Source organism: Sylvia atricapilla, chromosome 2 (assembly GCF_009819655.1).
Source record: "Sylvia atricapilla isolate bSylAtr1 chromosome 2, bSylAtr1.pri, whole genome shotgun sequence".
Taxonomy (NCBI): Eukaryota; Metazoa; Chordata; class Aves; order Passeriformes; family Sylviidae; genus Sylvia; species Sylvia atricapilla.
The window spans coordinates 12,432,962-12,450,523 of record NC_089141.1 but is presented as its reverse complement, the minus strand read 5'-3'; the positions used below and the strand labels follow the sequence as shown (position 1 = coordinate 12,450,523).

Here is a 17,562-nt window from a genome sequence, read left to right as displayed (position 1 = left end):
ATCCTCTTATCAGACAGCCACATAAAAATGTACCAGTGCACTGCTAAGTAAGAAACTATAAATCTGTACAACTGGCTCACGAGGAGACTTTGTTATTGTCACAAGATTTTTGGTTTTAGAGACAATATTTTGTGAAGTTCTGAGTGTTTTACAGCAACTCCCTGGAGAAACGAAGGTCATATAGGAAACGGTACTTTAAAGCAGAGAAATTACTGAACTGCTTTATTGTACTTTGAAATTAATGTACAATTCCATACTTGTAGCTTATTGAGACCCCTGGATAACTCTCCTTCTCTACTTTCTTTATAAAGTAGTAGAAAGACTTGGTAGTCTTTCTCAAAAGAATATTTTTTCACAAAGAGAACTTGATCTTTTGATAGTTCTCTGTGTGTAATTTGTATTTTACAAGAGTATAAGTGTAAATTTTTTGCATAATTAGCACAATGTAGGCTCCTTTCCTTCTTCTGCCTGTTCTGGAAATGCATGGAAAGATGTATCATTATGTTCCATGCTCATAATCATTAATTTGTCTCCCTTATGAAATTGTTGGGAACTGCCCCGTTTTGTGGAGTGCTTACAGTTTATTGGGCAGCTAATTGAATTCTGAAGTTCATGTATCTTCCAGGAAACTTTAGGAGTCCATGACAAGATACAACTTCCATTTGTGAGCCACAGAATTCCTACTGGTGATAATTAAAAGCAGGCTGCTCTCCTAATGTGCTCACCAATGATGTACTGACAATTTTTCAAATGTCTACAAGGAACCTCAAAAAAAAATAGCAGAAATACTTGTTAAACTTTAGAATATTGCATAATTTCATCAGAGCTTCAAGAAGTTAAGGAACTGATAAAAGCAGCTGAATTTGAGGGACTGAGTGGTTGTGTTAGATGGAGACATTCCATTTCTTACATGGTTTATCAGAACAAAGCCTGCTTTCTTTATTAAATGCAAATGACAGGTAGAAAGGGATAAAGACAGGCTGCAAAAGTTTTTCCATTTTTCTACCTAGTGTGTTTATTAGTAGCTAAGAACTACTGTTTTCTGCCTTTTTCTTGACTCTCTAAGACATTAATAAAATTTCTGACCTTTTCAAATTTACCATGTTCTTCAACTTTACCTGCATTTTTTGCTCTCTGTTAGAGGGATGTCTTTTTGATAAATTCATAGTAGATCCAGTAGAAAATGATTTCACTCTTATCATATTTCCTGTGAGCATGCAACAACATCCCTATTTTGTCACTTCTGCTGACAACAGGAATGCTGATACTCCCCTGTTTCAGAGTTCCTGGGAAGGCTGAGAGATTACAGTGTCACTGGCTGCATCTACCCCTGTCATAACACAAACCATGCTTTTTAATACACAGAGCTCCACAGTGAAGAAGGAAAAATGAATTGAAACCTAATAAAATTAAATTAGTTGTGCATATTAATATTTCCTGTCTTTGAGATAGAATTCCTTTTTCTTTCTCAATATAAAATTTCATTTGCATTTGGCCCCTACACTTAGCCAGTGTTGTGATGTATGCTTCTTGAGTTAAATATTATTAAAGCAAGATTTAAATATTATCAAAGTGGTGTAAAATAACATTTTCCAATTTAATTCTGTAAATAAGCAGACTGACTTGCAGTACTGGGTTATTCATCTCTCTGATCTACAACCTGGTCTCCAAGAGACATCTTGCAAATGACACCCATGCCACAGCACTGGAATATGCCAGCAGTGCATTTATCTCCTCTGACCTCAGAGGAAAGAGTTTATAGGCAGAAGATGCTCCTTATATATTTTAAAAGGTGGACACAGAAAATTATTCCCTTTTTTTCTTTTTTTTTTGTAAAAACAGATAAGAGTGGTTTAAACTGTATCTAGCAAAGGGTCATAAAGCCTGTGCATGTGGTCTTGCTGCACAATGGTCAAGGCTAAGGAATAAGTAGACCTCTAAGAAAAATTACTTGCCTTGTCACTCAGCACTGACTGGTATTGGCACATAATCCACTGAGAAAGGATTTTATTAGATACATGTATGAGACTTATAATTTAACGTCCATATGAACCGCTTTGGAACTGCTCCTATTCAACTGAATAAAACCTCACAAAGTGTGAGATTAATGAATTCACCTCTTTAATATCTAGAAATAAAAGAAGTTCAAGTCATAATGGGCCTTACCATGATAATGGATCAGAAGCTGAAGGACTTCCATTAGTGCAGGAAAATAGGGTTCTTTGCTTTGGCTTACCAAATATTCTAAGCAATCTGTCTTCTCCCTCTAGCTGTCCTATTTAAATTGTTTGGATTTTTTCCCCAGTTTACACTTTCTTCTGCCTCATTAAAGCTGCATAATCTCAACAGAGAAGTGCAGTCAAGGAGTAAAATTCTCAGATATTTACAGAGCCTAATATTGCTAATACTTTCTTTCATGACTTAGTTTGTATTTCTGTTCTCTGTGACCTTCATACATGCACATCAGTTCCACTGTGACTTCAGGTGAGGGCAGGGAAACAGCAAGAACTGACTCAGCAGGGAACTGTTTAAGGTACAGACACCAAAAATTTCCTGTCTGTGTCTTCAGGTTTGAAGGCACTGGTCAGCACAAAATTTTTTACTGGTACAAGAGCCTGTAGCAACTGGAAATGACCAAATATGTTTTGTGATTATGGAGAAGGAGGCTTCAAATGATGATTTCCCAACACATGCTGTGTGTGTACCTTTTAGCTTTACTTGTAATTCATGTTGTAGCTCTCTTCTGTGTGAAATTGCCAAATTTTGACAGAGCAACAGAAATCTGACAGCTTCTCTCTCTTGTAACCCTCTAAACAAGGCTGGTTCACTCTACCCTTTGAGCACATGTTATTGCTTTACTTAACAATAATAAATAAATAAATAAACAAATACATTTTGCCTCAAAATGAAATCATGTTCCCATTCACCTTAATTCTGTCGCATCAGTGTCACTCTAATGTGAAGTTTTACAGTCCATAAATCAAAGTATGTTCAAGCATATGATCCATTTATCCATGTTTGTAAACGCAGCTACTATGAGACAAGTAAATGTAAAGATCTGCTTGCTGCTCTACTCAATTCTGATGTGAAACAACACAGTCATTAACAAGTTAGAGGCAAAACAACAAAAAATCAGCACAAAATAAAACGTTTGGCATACACGGCATTGTATGTGGGGTCGAGTGAAACGCTTTTAAAAAAATACTATTAAAAATATGAAACACATTGCTCTTTAGGATCTGAGTGTGGGTGATGCTGTAAGCGAGACCTACTTTCTCATAGTACTTGATCTCGTAGTCCAGAATTGCTCCATGGGGAAAGTCCGGCTCTTGCCAGGAGAGGGCAATGCTGTTTTGGGAAGCCCAGTCCTTCCTTACCATACCTATCAAGGTGGGTGCTGAAAGGGAAAAGGATAACTAAGGGTTAAAGACGAAGCACACGGTTTATCCTTCCAACCTCCTGTCTGAGGATACCCACCCGAGGCAACTCGGAGTGACCTCCAGACAGAAAAGCACGACAGATGGCAGTTCTCAGGGAAACCATATAACCTGGAATTAATGTCTCAAGCACACGCTGGAAACTCCTCTGCTGAAGTGCAGAGCAGCTTCTGAAAACTGCCCAAAATACAGAAGGGAACCCCTGGGCTGCCCCCTGCCCCAGCCCGACACCGCGTCCACAGCACAGGCACCTTTCAGAGGCAGCAAATTCTGCACGCAGCTTAATCTTCATTAAATGTCATAATTCAGCCGTTTAGGATGTACATTCAGTTTACCCTCGGGGGTAAAATAAAGCGGCACAGGTGAAAACGGAGGCAATGAATCCCTTTGGTGGCAAAGGCACTCAGGAGGCCCCTGGAGGGACTGGGGTGTGGGCAAACTGGGGGGCAAAAGCAGCTTCTGGAAGGGCCAACATGCATGGATACACCCAGCAGCCAAATTATCTTCACGTAACCAATTTTAATAAAAGAACTAGTTTTTCTGCCTTTTTGGAAGAGAATGGTGGTCCTCACAATGACTTCATACAGTGCAAAGATTGTGTTCTAGGAAACGATCTTTGCTTATTTTATTCATCTGGTCAAGCAGGTAAAAATATTCTCCAGAAATTAATATGGTTTCAATAGGACTGATGTGTAGCTTTCCCAAATTTTACAGCAAACCCAGTCATATTATTCTAATATTCAACAGTCTAACATATTCTAACATATTATTCAACACAACTAAGATCAGCAATCCAGCTGCCATAAGTGGTCCATAGATTTCACTATTTGTCTTTCCACTAAAAATATCAGCTAATTACACGCCCTCCCCCATTCATCTCTCCTCTGAATCTTACTTAACTTCTTCCAAGTGTCCATGGAGGTGTCTCTTAAAAAGAAAACATTTTTATGACTTTTGGTTTATCTTTTGAATGAAAGAACTTCCCTAGGAAAATGAAAAGAGAATCTGCTTCTAGTCACAAAATTTCACGCCTTAGTTTTCTTTCCTGTAAACATTTCAGGAGGTTTAAGAAATGAAAACAATAAATAAATTCTAGAATATGAACAAACTCTGAAGAAAACAAACCCATGTGTTTGTCTTTGAAAAAGGGGAAACTCTACACAGAGATGTGGGCGTTTTTCTCTGTGATAATGCATTTATTTGAGAGAGAAAATTAACTTATATCCCCTGTCAATCTTCCCTTCGGGTAACTGTTCTGTAGGATAATAGCTTTGTCCTCTTTGATGTGAAAAACCCCCAAACAATCAAATCCAACTCAACACATAACACCAGAAAAAGTCCCTACCAAAGTGTAAAAGCTTACACAGGAAACTTCTACCTTTTTGCCATTTTAACCACAGGTCTGATGCAAGGGTATCAGAAGAAAGAAAAAAAAAAAAAGATTTCCTGCCATGCAGAATAAAGAATTAACCTGGTTTTCAGGAAGTCCTTAAACAGTATAATGTAAATAACTGAACAGAATAAAACACAAACTAATAAATAAAAGGCATTCACAGGATTTGAACCAAAGTGTTATCCCTGGGTAGGTATAACTACTCCCTCAGCTAAAATGAAATTTTTACTCTTGAAATGGAGGGTGAAGTTGAACTCTCATAATATTTCACTGGAGTGCAATCAACTTCTCCAAGCAAGACAGACACAAAGTCAGGTCTGTTTAAAGGAAAGCAGGAGCTAGCAAACATGGATTTGTAATTGCTAAACAATGATCAGGGGCCAAGGAAGGCACTGCTCTCATAAATTGTTTTTCTGTTTGTTATTTTGAGTCATTCACTGGCATTGAGCTGTGATTTACAGGTGGGTCTGAGGGAGCTATAGCAACTTGTCAGATACATCTGGTACCCGCTGTGATGAGCACCATCTGGGCCACCTTCCCAGCACACTGCAGCTTCATCCCACTGCACCTGGGAGCCCGCTGGTCACACAACACAATCCTTGCACAATTATAAAGATTGATGACAGAAATTGCCAGGTTAAGCTGTAGACAGAATGATATTCTTGGCTCTTTCAGGCTTATAAAATACAGACTGCAGATATAACATGTTATATCCTAAACTTCACAAGCTTTTCATATGTACTGCGGGGATGTATGGGGATTTTTCTTTGTGCTAACTTCCAAATTTATACAGCAATTCGTGCATGTTTTCAGCCTGAGCTCAACACAGTAATTCTCCCATTTGATGAAGTGCTTTGCAAAAGCAAAGTCATGTTGCATTGGAAGATCCTCTCAAAATTTCCGTGTGTGAAATGCCAGTTGTCTTCCTGGGAAACAACTCATTAGGAAATTAATGGAACAAAATCACTTTAGATCTCCCCTAAACCACATATGCTTGACCTGCACTTGAAACCAACAAGTCCATCTCACACCACCCCTGTAGCACTGAATCCTCTAAAGCCAAATGCAGAGATGTGCACATAGAGCTGTGAATATGAGAAGTGTATTTGTGTTTGTATCAAGTAAAAATAAAAGTGTACTTTTTAACAAAAAGAAGAATCACCATTGACCATTTCCTGTATGTGCAGAAGGACGATCTTGTGTTTTGCCAGATAGGATTCCAGTCAGAAATTCATTGTAGGAAGAAACAGACAAATAAAACCAAGTAATTAAAAGCACAGCTAGCTGAGTTTCTATTTCTTTTGTTGTGAAGTGCTACTAAAGAGCACTTTCCACTTTCTGTGGAGAAATTTCAGCTCCTTATAACTGTTGCTCACTAGAGCAGAAGTCAATTAGACCTTAGAGATCCTATCCACTTATTGTTAAAGCTCTTTTTAACCAGAAGATTGTAAGATAGGTAAATCCTATTTTCCCCCCAAAGACTGCTCTAATGTCCCTATGATGAATCAGTGGGAAGTTTTCTAATTAGTTGTTTCAAATCCAGTAGCTAGCTGCAGGAGAGCTCTAATATGGTTACCCAATGAAACCATTTGAAAAAAGAAATGCTTAGAAGAGTAGTATGGGTTTTAATCACTTTAAGGGCAGCATTTTCTTGCCATTGGTTCTAGGCTGAAGGGTGATTTTTGGCTCTTGAGCACTGATCTGTGTTTTGTACGGAGGATTCTTTGCACCATCTGTTTTCTTCTACTCTGTTATAAATTTCTTGAATTACGATGAGTCATCTACAACGTGGTGAGCTCCTCATTTAATTTAGTCTGATAAGCTTCTCGGTCTTTTCAAATTTTTATTGAATAATAGAAGTTCATTCTTTAATTCAGAGTGAGCTGATTTTATTCTAAATTCCTTTAGCTTCTCTTTTTCAGAATCCTTTTTTTCCTCACATGCTACATGCAGGAGAGAAAATGTGTATTTTAAACAATGACCGGATCAAAGTATCTTTTCCCTAGAAACTTTCCCTTTTTCTGAAGCTGACTCCCATTATCTGTGTCTGATTTCAGAATAGGTGATCTGGAGAGCTGCTGAAGCTTTTTTCCTTTATTGCATTTTCTAATTGTGCTACTTCTTGTTTCACACTCCTGACAGTAGGCAAAGGAATGTCTCCTGTTTCCAGGACTGAATAGCTTTTATAGGATGCTCACTCATGGTGAGGAAGCTTCAAACCATATGGCAGCTGATGACCAAAGCTCACCTGATACCTGTTTCTACATGGAATCTTTCAACCCTTCATATCTCATTTCCAATCTTATTTCTTTGGTGAAGAGAAACCATGGTAGCTCAAAGGTCTCTCCCTTCAGTCACGTTTTTGTTAAAAAAATCTACCACCAAATAAGAACAGCTGCACCAGTTTTGTCCTCCTCCTTCCTTCCCCCTGAACTGTATTCTGTTTTGCCCAAAACCAGTGAAGTGCCAGCAGATACAAATTTGGAGAGGAGAGAGTGAAAGTGGGATCTGAATTGTATGGATGCTGTGGGGAGGACTGCAACTTCATTCCTTTGGACACCATCCTCAGGAGAAGGCTGTGGGTCCCAGTATGTAAAGTATTGGGGATCCCAATATGTAAAATAACACCACTTGGGATCACATATTTAATTCACTTTGTTGTTTCTATACCTTTGTTGGTTTTATGCCATTACCAACAATAACAGAAACTGCAAAACTAAATGTCATTCTTTCCTTGAGACCTCTGCCTGCTTCATGGTACAAGAGAGATCACACTTATCAAAATATAGGGCTTTATCACCTGTTTTCTGAGCAGGGGTTTCCCTTCAGAGGAGGGAATCCACCCCTCTCCCTATCTCTTCCTCCTCTCCTATCTCAGTCACTTCTCAAGTGCAGTTATGGGAAAATACTGACCAAACTCTACTCAAATCCCTTGCTTCTTTTTAAAAATCCCTCCTAAGTTCACCACACAGAGGAGGAAACCTGCTCTAACATATCCTGCAGGGAGCCTGCATTCCTCCTGTTGGAGACAAAGTTCCTTCAGTAAGAGAAGGCCAGTTGAGGGTGGAAGAGATATCAGTGCTGTAATGACTAATTTACATAGACCGTGTTGGGTCAGAAAACAAAAGAAAACTGTTTTCTGGGTCATGAAAAGGAAAGGGCTTCTTCAAGCTTCAATCACAGGTTAATGGCACAAATTAAACCAATAAACTATGCTTAACACTATAGAAGTTATAGTTATCTAATAATTCCAATCCCATTAAACAAAAATGTTAGGAAATCAATGAAACAGAATAGAGATGTGTCAAGGTCCAAATCCTCCAGATGGTAAAAACACTTTTTGCACTTCTTCTATACCAGAAAATGCTATTATGACTTTACAGTGTTTCACCAGCCCATGTTCTGTAACTATATTACAATTCCTATACTACCGAACACTGAGTATGATTTTATATTATAAAGATCAATAAAAAGAGCACTGAGATTTTATTCACATGCCACATTTTGGAAAAAAAAAAAAAAAAAAAAAAGAAAGACAATTTCAGGGCACAGTAAGAAAAATACTGCTTTTACTTCTGATTCTAGAAAGACTATTAGAAAGGTAATAAGCAGTAAAAAGATGTTCTCTTAGAGAAGACATTTTACTCCAGTAACAGAACCAGAAGCAATGAAACAACATTTTCTGATCAGTGATAGTGCCTCCAGTATTTTACCCATTTGAACTATTAGCCAAGGATTTTCCAGGGAAGTTAAGAGGCCTGAAGCCTTCATCCTGCACTACTAATGCCCATGTGAAATAGATGATCAGTCATCTGAAGGATGTAGTTGTGCTGTCTGTCATCCAGAGCATCTTTACTCCTGCAATATGGTTATTAATCCTCCAGCAGAGATGCAGTTCATCCTTTCATTCTTTTGTGTTTGTTCATTCATCTTTCTGTTGCTATCTTTGTAGGATAAGGGAAGAAAGAGTATCTTATGAACAAGGGATGTGATAGGGATCCAGGCGACCTCTGTTTATATTCTTTGCTGGTTGTGCTCCAGAGATTTTCTTTAATCTTTTGACTGAGCTATCTTAACGTACAATGTGAATGTCAATAAGTTCCATTATTTGCAATATGTGGGCACTTTCTTGTTAGAAGTGTGAGTGTATGGATATAAAAGACTAAAACCTAAGCACAAGTTGACATGGGAAACAAACCACTGAAATATGAACTGATACTAAACTTTATTAAAAAAACCCAGTTCATAACCCATCTCTGTATATTAAAGATGTTCACATGGATGAAACACCTTCAGGTTTATACTGAATTCAGCAGGAATTTGTTTTCTTTCCACACAAGCTTGCTTTCAATTAGTACAGTGACTAGATAAGATATTTGATTCTTCCCATAGCAGTCTCTTATCTTCCTAATCATTTCAGCAGTAATTCACAGTTACAATGCTTGGAGGGGATACTATTACAGGCACTAACCTTGGAGTTCAAAGTTGACTGTGGTGTTTCCCTGACAAAGCATTACAGCTAGCAAATTAACAAGTTTGGGGTTAAAAAAAGTATTTTTTACTTCATTTTCTTACACTAGTTCCCTAAAGGTTTGCACTCAAAAGACAGCAGAGCAGAGTGCTTCTTTTGAAGCACTTCATTTACTGAAAGTAGGCCTCCAGCGAGTTATAATTATCATCTCTCCCTCCATCTTAAAGTCTTTCCCAGTGCAGATCTCCTTTGGTTGCTCTGAAATGGTGGATGGAAGCCAAGTGAACCCAAGATCCTTGTCAAAAACTGGATTCTGCTCCAGTGTTGTGGGCTAAAGGTCATGAAAGACACAACTCCCAGATTTCCTCCAGGGTAAATGTAGACTCAACATGGCTTTTTATTTTTTGTGTTCTATAATGCAATTCTTTCTTCCTTGCTGCCTAATTTCTCTTTCATCTATTGTTGATCTTATGTAAGGAGACAGTAATTATTCATCCACACGACTTTGCAACACTACAGATTTTCTTCCGCTTACAGAATGTGCTGCCATTCTACATTTTTCAAGCTTTAGACAGAAGCACTCCCAAATCTTACAGGACCTACTCAGCTTCTGATACTTCAAAGTGGATTTTCGTAGAACATACTTAAAACAACAGTATAAAATTAGGCCTTCTCAGCTGTCAGTCAGACTGCTTGGCTGTTCTGGTCTCTCTGATGACCTGTATATGCAAAACCTCAAAAGTATTGTGAGATATTTGACACAATTTATAACACAATGAACGATTAAAAATATCTTAGTTAAAAGTTTGGGGTTTTTTTAAAAAATAATATCCCTTAAAAAATCACACAAATGCTTTACCTAAATGTGTGTTTTAAGGAGTTACTTTTTATGCTCTGTATGTCTGAAGCAAGAGGGATAAATTCAGTTCAAAAAAGCATAGAGGGAGGGTGAGTCCAAGAATCAGATGCAAACAAAAACAACAACAACAAAAAGCAAAACTAAACCAGGCTGCCTGTCACATAAACGGAAACAATTTCAAATCAACAGGCCTCTGGCAACCAAAGGGATTTGCATCAGAATAAGCAGGTTCTTGGCTCCTTTGCACTGCCCTTTAGGGCTGGAGCAGCAGGAGGCAATGAGAGACTTAAAGACCTAATGGGTCACTGGGATTCCTGAGGGAACAGTTCTCTGGAAACCAGAGCTGCCCTCTTCTTGTCTGGCAGAAGGCAAAACTGAGGTTGTGTGGGTCTGGTACATCAGCTCACAACAGGTGGCAACAACTTCTGTGGCTGAACGGCACAGTAAAAACGTGATAACTGGGGAAAAAAGGCCCTTCTCTTCACTGGCTTCTTCTGGGCAAGTTTTTCTGGATTCAAAACCAGGGAAGGGCACAAGAGGCCACCCCATTCTCCTCCTATTGCTCCTTAGAACAATTATAAACCCTGTCGTAGTACTTACAGGAGAAGTAACAGAACATTACATCCTTAACCAGCAGATTTTCTGCTTTCACAGCCTCAAATGTTCTGCGTTGTGCTGTTCACTGTTCCTCCTGACTTAGACACTGTGGCCAGCCACTGACTGTCAGCTGGTGGCACGTTTGAAATTGGTGTGTGTGCTTTTCCCGGGTACTATTCCTGACACGCAGGACTCCTCTAAAAAAAGAAGGCAGAGTGGCTTGGGATTTCCTTTCTAAGGAAAACTGTGCTAAAAGAGAAAGAGGCAGGAGAAATTGGCTTATCAGCAGATTCAGATTGGTACTATAATGATGTTAATCAGCGTGAAGAAAGATGTGTTCCAGTCCATGTGTTATATAAGTTAAAAATATCATTCCAGCACTGCTAGGTGCCCTGTGATGTGGGGACAACCTGTGGTGACACATTTCTTCAGAGAACTTTGTTTTCAGCCTCCTGGTGTAACTTGGGTATTGCTATAAATTGATTGGAAATACAACTTGAGGTTAAGAAGGTGTCATTTATTGCAGCGAGGTGTCATTACGGAAACAGAGCTGTAACTAAGTCTCATTCAGCAACAACCCCTCCAGGGTCAACCGCAACCAAATTGCTCTGCAGAACTTCCTGCTGCTAAATTGATCTCAGAACTTTGAAAATGAAATAAGCAGGTTAAAAAGCACTAGGAAATCTGCCATCCTTTCACTCCATTAATTGCTAGTCGTCCTGCGAGGTAACAAAGGAAAACATAAAATGTACACTCGTTTCAGCAGATCTTTCCTGCTCTTATTTACATCCAAATACAAGGCTAGATCAGATTGTAACCATTTTTCTGTCAAACAGTACTTTAAAGGTCTGAAAGGGGTTTTCTTTTAGCAAGAATATAATGAATATTTTATGTGAACATCTTCTGTGAACCTTCTGTAAAAGCTGTGTTTGTTGGCATGTGCAGAGAATGTCAGAGTTTCTGTACTTCAATATTTTGAGTGAATGTGTGCAAGTGCATGGAGACACATCCAATACTGACTTGAAATGTACGTCTTCAAATAATTTCCCTCAAAATGCTGATTTTGACAGAGCATTCCATAAATCACAGCGATGCTAAATAAATATGCCCTCATAAATTAATTCCCAAAATGATGTTACAAACAACATTATGTAACTTATTATATATTTAATAAATGCTAAAAATATTCCAAAGGTTTAGTCTAGCTCCATTTTATTGAGGGTCAAGTATCTTTTAAATCTTTAATGTGGAAACCTATGCACAGAAAAGCAGACCCTTTTAAACTCTGGCTTACAGACAAGAAACACTTTTAGGAGGTCAGGAATTCAATGGTTTGTACTTGATGCACACGAATCACTGGAAAGCATTACTGCTGTCAAATGTAAGTTAGGTGTTCAATTTCTAGTCCAATAGCATAGAATCTGACTTGGTTCAAGTAAGTTAAAAAGCTGGGGATTATTTTTGGTTAGTTCTCTTAAATCCCTCTGTAGTTAGGAGATGAGATGCTGAACTTGCTCTGGGTGCTGGTAGATAAAATGTATGCCTTGGTTTTAGCCACAGTACTCAATACATGTATCACTACCATCAGCAAGCTCACTGCAAAATCAGCCATGGATCTTCTTTTAAGGTGACCTCTAGAGCAATGCAGAAGTAATTTTAGATATGTCAACACCCTAAATAAAGTGGTTTGTTGTTTGGTGGTTTGTTTTTTAGTTAGGTGTATCTATATCAGACTTCTACAGGAAGTAGCACAGCTAAGTTATCAAAAAAATGTGGACAAAACATCGAGGCACATGCTCTGTAGTGAAAGATCATTTATGTGTTATTTTAGTTAGCTCATTGGGGATGTTTATACACCTCTGAGTCTGAGGGCAGGCTCTCAAGGTGATGTATAGAGACAATGACACCGGAAGGCATCAGGGCAAATCAACTCTAAAAGCAACTCTAAAGGCCAGAGCTGCTGGCCTTTAACTTCTGTTGTGTGTAAAACCTGAGGTTCAGAAGAGGCCAGTGGCTCTTTCTGGACTACTGTACTCACATTCTGAAAACATGTCACTCTAATATTGAATGCATTTGAAAAAGAAATGTCTTTTTGTGTGTGTTTTCCTCTTTCAAGAAGATTGAGCCGCTTTTATTCACAAAGAAAAAACTCCGCAGAGTTGAAAAACCATCAGGATCTAAAGAGTTTTCATCTTTCTGACTTGTCTAAAAATCAAAACACCAAGAAAGAAGAGAAGCGTAAAAATTAGATCAGATGATAGGCAGTAAAATATATTTCAAAGTGAGGTTTGTGGAAGCCTGGGTAATTATGGAATAACCTTTCAAAAGGGAAGCCTCTTCAACTATTTGCTGCTAGTTAGCTCATGCCCTGCAGCTTGTGGTTTAATACTTACTATACATATCCATGCTCAAGGAGAGGCAATCTCTTGACAGAGATTCATGTGAGAAGGAAACCTGAGCATCCACACTTCCAGGTCAGTACATCATTTAGCTTAAGGAGTCTGCCTTTTCTTTCCAAAAAATTAATTATCCAATGAATGCCCTCCTAGCCTCTGAATTGTCAGAACTCTTCCATTATGTTCCTTTGGTATTTCTGTTCTTTTTCTTGACACTTAATGAGTTTTTGTGTTCTTCAACATTCTGTGTGCTGAACTCTGCCCTTGGAGATTTTTTCCCAGGTCTATTTTTCATCTCCTATCTCTAGTAGGACAACAAATGTGAAAAAAGAAAGAAGACGAAAAGCAGGAAGGTTTGAGGAGAAAAGCTGAGCACTACTGTCCTACACAAGCTCTTCTTGTCCAAGGGATGAACTCTAGGGGATCTACTGACACATGCAGAGTTTGCACTGGTTGATTTCTAAAAATGACCATAAAAATTCTGTGGTGTCCAAAAAGTCAGGGAGTTGACAGACACTGGAGCAAGAAACATAAAAAACATTTCTTATTAACTAAGATGCTACTGAATTCTGCTGGGAACTGGAAGACCACATATGGAGAAGCATTATTTGACACTTTCCTGACCTTTTTCCTCCAGTGTACCCCATAACTTATTGTCAAAGAAGAAAAATAATGGACTAGATGAGCCTTCTAGAATTCCAAAATACTATCTGTTACAAAGCTTTCTGTTTAGCTCAGAAAAGGCAAGCTGGCTACATACAGTTTCCTTTTGGAACAAGCTTTTATCAATCCCTAAAGAGTCTTTTGCACTGCAGAAATTTTACAGAGAGAAAACACCCTGCTCTTGCAGCTCTGGCAGGTGCTTGTAAGAACTAATGGCTCATAGCCACACAGTACATTAGTGATACGCAGCTGAGTGCTTCAGGGTCTAACTTTTAAGTGCCTGATCCTCAGAATGATGTATAAATTATGCTCTGTGTCCCAGCTCCTTAACACTGTCAAAACCAGAAGAAATCAGAACTTGCACAAAATTGGAGTTTGACAATTTAGACAACTTTCAGTTTGACAGCTCATGTTAAGCACCAGGGTTAGACATTGGTATTGCACTACTGCTTACAAGCAATATTGTTACATTGGAAAAACCCGCAAAAAAATGATCTCAGTAGAAAAATTTTGCTCAGCCTCTTATTTTTATCACTAAGAAAATCTTCCTTCTTCAAATTGTCCTTAGGTTCTAAGTAATTCCCTTTGCCCAATATCATACTTCGATGTGTGATTCAGCCATGAGTCTGTAGTTTGGAAGGTCTGACAAATCAGCGTGTCCACACAGGATATTCAAAGTTCTTTGGCACACAAACAAAACCAAACAGTAATACCTGCTAATTCAGACCCATGTCTCAGTTCTTGGCACTGATCCCCATTTCTGTGACCTTCATCTTAAAATTTCTACAGCCGACAAGCATCTTAAATCCCTCTCTACTCAAACATATGGTGAAACCTGGGCAAGAAAAACCTCCACAAAAAAACAGCAGCTAAGGAAATCTTTGACACAGGAAAAAAAAAAAAAAAAATCCTCCACACATGCAGCAATTCCTTGAATGCCATCTAGAGGACACCAACCTCCCGTGGCTATGAAAGGGTCCTGACACACTCAAATGTGTCAATTCTGGATCTTCTAGCTCTTTATCAGTACTGTTTAGAAAATCAGGGTTAATAAAAGGTGGTCAAAAAGAAAGTTTAAATATACCAACAAAATAAATAATACAGGACGGCTTTGTAATAGCTGTCTAAAAAATATTATTCTGTTTGCACAGATTAATTCTGTACCAATAAACTTGTGGAAGAATAATTACTGGAAACAAAAGGACTGTTTGCATGTTGCACCTTTTTGTCCTAAAATTTACTGGTTATCATTCTGAGGGTCTGCATCAATATCATGAATTTGCTGAGCCATCATGCCAACTCTGCAATAAATCAGAATTTTCTGTATTTCATTAGTGATCATGATCACAAAGTATTTGTAGTGTTGACTTAACTACTCATGACATGGTTGGTCAAAACTATCGTGATTGTGTTTGCAACTGCTTCTGTTACGCAAGGTGATCTTCCCCCGAAATGTCCTTCCAAAAAATTCCACGTTAACTGAATGCATAAAGCCTTGAGGAAGAAAGGCTGTCTTGATAATTAATTCATTGGTTCTGCCTGACAAGAACTCTTCAAACACTTTGAACTCTCTGAGTGTGTCAACGTTTGTTATCAGTCTCCATTTGCTGGTCAGGTCCCATTAAATTTACACCACCTACTCTCACTTACTTAAAGCATCTAATTCCATGGAAGCACCTAAAGTTAGGAGGATCAGGACCCATTTAACAGAGTGTAGGAATTCTATTTCTTCTCAAGTTTCTAAGATGGCACATCCTAAAAATGTTATGACCTCAGCCTGTCTGGTCCATTCCCTGCATCTCTTCCCAGTGCCTACACTGGAAAGACACTGAGCTTAATAATGGTTTTTTCCCTTAAGAACCATTCACTCTAATCATACTGCATCCTATAAACTTTGATATCACCATGTAAAAATTTTTAAATTATGTATTAAACACTTGATAATGCAATCTTTTGCATCTGAACCTCCCATCAGGTATAATCCTGCTATATTGCCAAGTTCAAAGATGTTCTTTGCCTCCTTTTAAAATGGGCAGAAATACAAGAACGGAGCCTCGGATTCCTATATAATAATAGTAATAATAATAATAATAACAACAACAACAACTGTTACCTGACCTTTCAGTAAACTCACAATCCTGAATAGAAAATATAAAACAGCTGAGAGAGAGACATTTGCACTCTCAAGTAATTGGAACTCGCAAGGAAGACAACAGCTGACATATTTCAATGCTTACACATGTTGACTAAATAATTAAGAAAATTTTAAGAATTTTAAGAGATTTATAAATCTCTTTAAGAACGATTTCTAGAAGGTTTATGATTCAGACTAATAATTTGTAAGACACAATTGTTATGATAAATACGCAATTGAAATATTCAGCGATCATAATTCTGTTTCCAGGGTCATATGTAGACTTTTCTCAGTGTCTGAAAAATATGTCCATATTCTACATACATGCTGTCCATACAGTGGACCAAGGCAACCAGGAGCCTCCTGCTTTGTATATTTTGCTCATCCTATGCTGTTTGAGATGCCCATGAATGACCTGGTGAGATGAGAAAGTCTGCTAAACTCAATCAGGGTAGTAAAATGGGAGGATATGGAGAATGGTAGAGGGGCTTCATCAGATCAGCTGACTGGATAATAAAATCGCAGATGAAATTCAGTTGAGAGTAATACACACAGGAAAAAATACCCTAATTTCATAAGCAAAATGAGCTCTGAGCTGACCATTTCCACCTAGGAACAAGATTTTTGAGTTCTAATAAACAGACCTATGAAAATGCCAGCTCTGTGTTCCAATGCAATAAAAAAAAAAAAAATATTAAATTAAATGTTAGGGAATACAAAGGAAAATAAAAGCCACCAGATCTTCACACTGCAACAGCATGCGTGCACATTTGAAACACATTTTGAAAAGTGTGTGTGATTTTGGTTTGTCATCGCAAAAGCGGTATGTTAGAACAGGGAATATCTAGAGTAATTAGTAAATTAAAGTTGTGGAATGGCTTACACACAGGTAACTCAAAAAAGATGTGAGCTCTGCAGTCTGAAAAGGAGGATGCAATGAAAGGTTGAAGGTAGGAAGAACACAAGGTGTGATCCTTCTTGCAGCACAAAAGCTAGATGTGGCAAGTGAAGTTGAAAGGATGTGATTCTTAACAAAATGTGAGATTAACCTTTTGAATTTCTTGCCCAGGGATGTCATAGATTTTAACATGTATTTAGTCATAAACTGTTAATCTGATACTGGGCAAGGATGTCCCCTCGAAATACAACTTTCTGGTATAATACTCAGATTTTGTGTTTTTGGCCTGAGGCAGACTAGTCAGAGGACAAACCACTCTGGGATGGTCAGGAATGGGAAGATTCCTCTCTGCACCATTTTTTATCCATGTAGGCCTGAAGATGAGCAAAGGCTGCAGGAAGAGAAATGCAAGAGCAAAGACACTTGGAGACATCAGGACTACTGCAGCAACAAAGAAGGAAAAGATCCTGTGCAGGGAAGCACTGCAATGAAACTTACTGGAATATCTACAGGGAGTTAGTGGTACCAAAAAATGGGGTAAACTGAAATATTAGCCCATCTGTGAGTGGATTATCCAGGAGACATCTGCATTGCCTGTGGATTTTTATAACCACATGAAGTAGGTGCTGAAATTCACACACCACTGAATTGATCATTTTTCATAAGCCTCAGAGTGGCTGAGACATTAATTTCTTTAAAGTATGAGCTTTACTC

At 38.3% G+C, this 17,562-nt stretch overlaps 1 protein-coding gene across 2 annotated transcripts in view; it reads right to left on the bottom strand.

Moving 5' to 3' along the window:
- EPHA6 (EPH receptor A6) overlaps positions 1 to 17,562 on the bottom strand; it is a 366,464-nt gene that overhangs the window by 113,569 nt on the left and 235,333 nt on the right. For both annotated transcript variants that reach the window (XM_066340828.1, XM_066340827.1), the window contains one exon: positions 3,273 to 3,397. In XM_066340828.1, coding sequence (XP_066196925.1) covers positions 3,273 to 3,397 — 125 coding nt within the window. The remainder of the gene's footprint in view (positions 1 to 3,272; positions 3,398 to 17,562) is intronic.